We start from the raw sequence: 4,790 nt of genomic DNA on the forward strand, positions 1-4,790 counted from the left end.
TTAAAGGGGAATTGAACCTTGAGTGAATATATCCGATATTTCCCCCCATTGAAAGGGTTAACCAAAACGCAGTTTTAAATTCTGGAACATTCTGTTTCACTTGTTCTTCTTTTCTCAAAAAATATGTTAATTACTCAACACCTTTTTTTTTTTTTTTCTTCGTTAAATAACATCGTTTTCTTGTTATAACCTGGTTCTTGTCTTTGATTAACCTAGACTGGTGGCAGGATTGGTGTTGGTGGTCGAGGGTGGCGGTGGGGGGGGACACTAATTGGTATGCATTGGTCAGTGGAGTCACAGTAATTACGGAGGGAAAAAGGACAGTAATTGCAGTGGTGGTGGTGGTGATGGTTTCGGTAATAGTAGTGTTAGTGGTGATGGTAGTGGTATTTGTAGTTAGTAGTGGTGGTGGTGGTGGTGGTAGTAGTAATGAAAGTGGTGGTGGTGGTTGTTGTTTTGGTAATAGTAGTAGTGATTGTGGTAGTATTAATAGCGGTTGTTATGGTAGTAAAGTAGTATTGGTTATAGTAGTTGTGGTGGTAGTGGAGTGTTTTGGTGCTAGTGGTTGTTGTGACAGATGTCCTAGTAGCAGTAGTAGTTGTGGTATTGGTTGTTGTGGTGGTGGTGGTGTTAGTAGTTGTGCTGATGATTTGAGCAATGGAAGAAAACTTGTCTATTTTCCAAGATATTTAAAGCTTGTTTTATATTTGTGTGTGTGTGTTTTTATATATTTATATGTATGTGTGTATGTATATATATATATATGTACATGTGTGTGTGTGTATGTATATATGTACATGTGTGTGTGTGTATATATGTGCATGTGTGTATATGTGTGTGTGTATATATGTGTGTGTGTATATATATGTGCATGTGTGTGTATATGTGTGTGCATGTATATGATTGTGTATATATATATATGTATATATGTGTGTGTGTCTATATATATATGTGTGTATGTGTGTGATGCATATACATACGTTATATTGAGACTGTGTCATTTCTCTCACCAATTATTGGTAACATTAGAGCTTAAAGTGCATTATAATGAAGTGCCTAGATTAACGGATCACTTGGCAAGTTCACAGAAGATAATTCTCCCAGCCTGATCAATTGAATGGATTATCTTTTGAAGATTTCAGTTTACCTACACATCCCTTAAATACAGATCAATTGGAACAAAAACGTTTTTATTGGCAGTGGGGTGGGGTGGGGGGATCAGAAGACTCGTTAAGGATGTCAGGCAAAATTGCTTGGCCGTATTTGATTTCATAAAGACAACAAACAGGCAGACTCGTTAGCCTACTGGTCAAGCTGCTTAACAGCATTTCATCTGTCTTTATGTTCTGAGTTCAAATTCTGCTGAGGCTGCACTGGCCTCTCATCCTTTCGGGGTAGATGAAATAAGTACCAGTTGAGTACTACTGGTGGTCAATGTAATCGATTTACTCCCCTCCCCCCAAAATTGCTGGCCTTGTGCCAAAATGTGAAACCTGTGTTTGATTTCATCCCTTACCATTCTGAGCTGAAATCTCACTGGAATCAACTTTGCCCTTCCGGGATCGATAAAATAAATATGAGTTCTATTTCCACCCATTCTTTATCAGCTCTTGTGTACCTCAGGGTCCATCAGTGTCTCCCAACACTCTGTGTGTATACATTAACCCTAACCGTAACCTACTGCATATGAAGGTGTAGCAGATTCAGAACTGAATCGCTAGGTAGCCAAGCAGACATCACAGTCAAACCACAGTAGTTTCACATGATCTATCTATCTGGAAAGGGGTTGGCATTAAGAAGGACATCCAGCCATAGAAACCATGTTGAAACAGACATGGGGCCTGAGCAACCTTTCAGCTGGTCAGCTCCTGTCAAACCATCCACTCAATGCTGTTGTGGAAAAGGGACATTAAATGATTATGATGATGTGTGAATACAGGCAAAATGTGCTAAACATTTTGTCCAGCATACTAACAATTCTGCTAGCTTCCTGCCTTGATAATCCTTTCTACTATAGGCACAAGGCCTGAAATTTGGAAGGGGAGGGGGCTAGTCGATTACATCGACCCCAGTGCTCAACTGGTACGTATTTCATCGACCCCGAGAGGATGGAAGTCAAAGCTGACCTTGGCAGAATTTTAACAACTGTCAACTTTCTACCTTCATAATAATAATAATAATTATAATGATAAGAAGAGCACTCAGAGAGCGCAAACCTCTGTCAAGGCAACACCAATGTCCTTTCAACGATTAGCCAGAGATTAATTTTAAAATGAGAATATCTGAAATAAACTTAACTGCTCTCACAAACGAATAATAATAATAATAATAATAATAATCCTTTCTACTGGAAGCACAAGGCCTCAAATTTGGGGGGAAGGTCTAGTCGATTACATCGAACCCCAGTACTCAACTGGTACTTAATTTATCAACCCCGAAAGGATGAAAGGCAAAGTTGACCTTAGGGGAATTTGAACTCAGAACGTAGCGGCAGGCAACATATCACAAAACATTTTGCCCAGTGTGCTAACAATTCTGCCAGCTCGCCACCTTAGTAATAACAATAATAATAATAATAATTTCTTTATTAACCACCAAAATTTTACAAGAGATTGCCAGTACCGCCTGACTGGCCTTCGTGCCGGTGGCACGTAAAAGCACCTACTACACTCTCGGAGTGGTTGGCGTTAAGAAGGGCATCCAGCTGTAGAAACTCTGCCAAATCAGATTGGAGCCTGGTGTAGCCACCTGGTTTCACCAGTCCTCAGTCAAATCGTCCAACCCATGCTAGCATGGAAAGCGGACGTTAAACGATGATGATGATTGAGAATGATGCAATACAATATGATGTGATGTGGAGTTACATGAAAGCATGTAAATGGTGAAAGTAATAAAATAATAATAATAATAACGATTGTTCTAACAAAATGTCATTTTATTGATACTAACACAGATAAATAGATGTAAAATGGTTTCTAAAAAAAATCTTTTGACTTCACCTGTAATCATTTCCACACTAGAACACCTGTATTTGAGGTGAACTTTCACATCCCAGGTCCTTGGTTATCAATGTTTGTTGGCATATGGCAGTGTAGGTTTCTTTTCGTCTTTTATTTCTTTTGCCATTGAATGTTATGTATAAAAATCAATGGAAGCTTTCAGTACAATATCTCATAAAAGTGGGGTGGTAAGAAGGGGCTGACCTTGTGAGTGGATTTTGTAGATGGAAACTGAAACGCGTCATATTTGCATGTGTGTGTGTATATGTGTATATATATATATATATATATGCACACACACACACACACAAACATACATACTTGTGTGTGTGTATATATATATCTATATACTGGTGTGTATATGTATATACACACCACCACAAGCACAGACCACTTTCTGCAGCAAATTCAAAAGCAACTATATTTCACAATTAAAACATTCCCTCGCCTCTAATCACCGCGAAAGGCTGAAAGAGACTCAAAATTAAAACGTAACCTAACTAACCCCGTTATTTTTACATCCTTTTGCCACACCATTATTCCCCCCCCCCCCGATCTTTCCACCACCCCCAGTGGCTCAGTGTCACACCCTTTGGGAACCACTGACGTAGGTCCATGTACATCCAACTTCCAATCAGGTATTTTTGTTTTCCAATTTACTTTTAGTGTTATATGCATTTGAATAGTTTCCAGAGTGCAACAATTACTACACAGCCTACTAGTATACACTAGTGATACAGGTAAAGGCTATGCAATTGTTGTATAGTGAAACTGTGTACCCCTCCCAGTAAAAAGTGGTAGGAACCAGCCATTATAAATAGACCACTAGCCAGTCGTCAAGAGAGGGTCGAGAGTCGACAGTTCTAGTTGGTGTCTTGTGGAACTATCAGCGATAGTAAGACAGAAGTAGTTAGTGTATTACTATTCCAATATGAAGAGATACAACGGTATGCAATGACTAGTAACTATTGTGGCTACTAGTGTAAAAACAACAACTACACCAGTGGGAGGAACCCACTTTACAACAGCAATATGTATTGTTATAATGAAGAATTCAACTAAATCTTCTGTTTTATTGTTCTCATAAACCTATGTATATCATTCTAAACCCCTCCTTTATTTTCACTTTTTAACCCTCACACATCTCTCTCTCTCTTCCTATCTTTCTAGATCTCCATTCACTGACCTCTCTCTATCTACGTATCCCTCTATATTTCAATCACTGATCTCTATCCATCTACCTGTATCTCACTCGTTAGCCTATACCTGTCTACCTACCTCTGTATATCTCATTCACTGACCTCTCTCTGCCAATCTCTCCCTCTTCACTCTCCCCCTTTGTTCTCAGTCTATCAATCTACTTATTTCTCTGTCTCCCACTTTCTGTTGTCACTCTACTTACCTACCTATTTACATGTATCTATATACCTCTTTTTCTCTCTCTCTCTCTCTCTCTGTCCACTTCAGGTGAGCGTAATCAAGCAGTACGTCTGATAACTGTCCCTCGCTTCCAAGCAGAATGTTCCTTTGTTCTTGTCAACCTTCGAACACTTGATTGTGAGGTGATTAAGCTTCATAACGACATATCACAGACGCCAGCCAGCCCTCAAGTTGATAAATAAATACAATAACAATAATAAACATTTTCAAAATTTTGTATTTCAACTTTTTGGGGTTTACTTCTTTTGTTTGATTTTGTTTTTTTAAATAAAACTATTTTGTAAAATGAATACACACACTCACTCATATGTATATGTGTGTGTATATATATATATATATATATATATATAT

The 4,790-nt window shown here is 38.4% G+C and overlaps 1 protein-coding gene across 1 annotated transcript in view; it reads left to right on the forward strand.

Annotated features, from left to right (window-relative positions):
• The window catches only part of LOC106873857 (DNA polymerase delta subunit 2-like), a 15,151-nt gene extending 10,487 nt beyond the window's left edge, over nt 1-4,664 (forward strand). The window contains 1 exon segment of the mRNA XM_052976026.1: nt 4,467-4,664. Coding sequence (XP_052831986.1) covers nt 4,467-4,621 — 155 coding nt within the window. The 3' untranslated portion in view covers nt 4,622-4,664.
• Nucleotides 4,665-4,790: the final 126 nt, after the last annotated feature.

This window comes from Octopus bimaculoides, chromosome 23 (genome assembly GCF_001194135.2).
Source record: "Octopus bimaculoides isolate UCB-OBI-ISO-001 chromosome 23, ASM119413v2, whole genome shotgun sequence".
NCBI classification, from domain to species: Eukaryota; Metazoa; Mollusca; class Cephalopoda; order Octopoda; family Octopodidae; genus Octopus; species Octopus bimaculoides.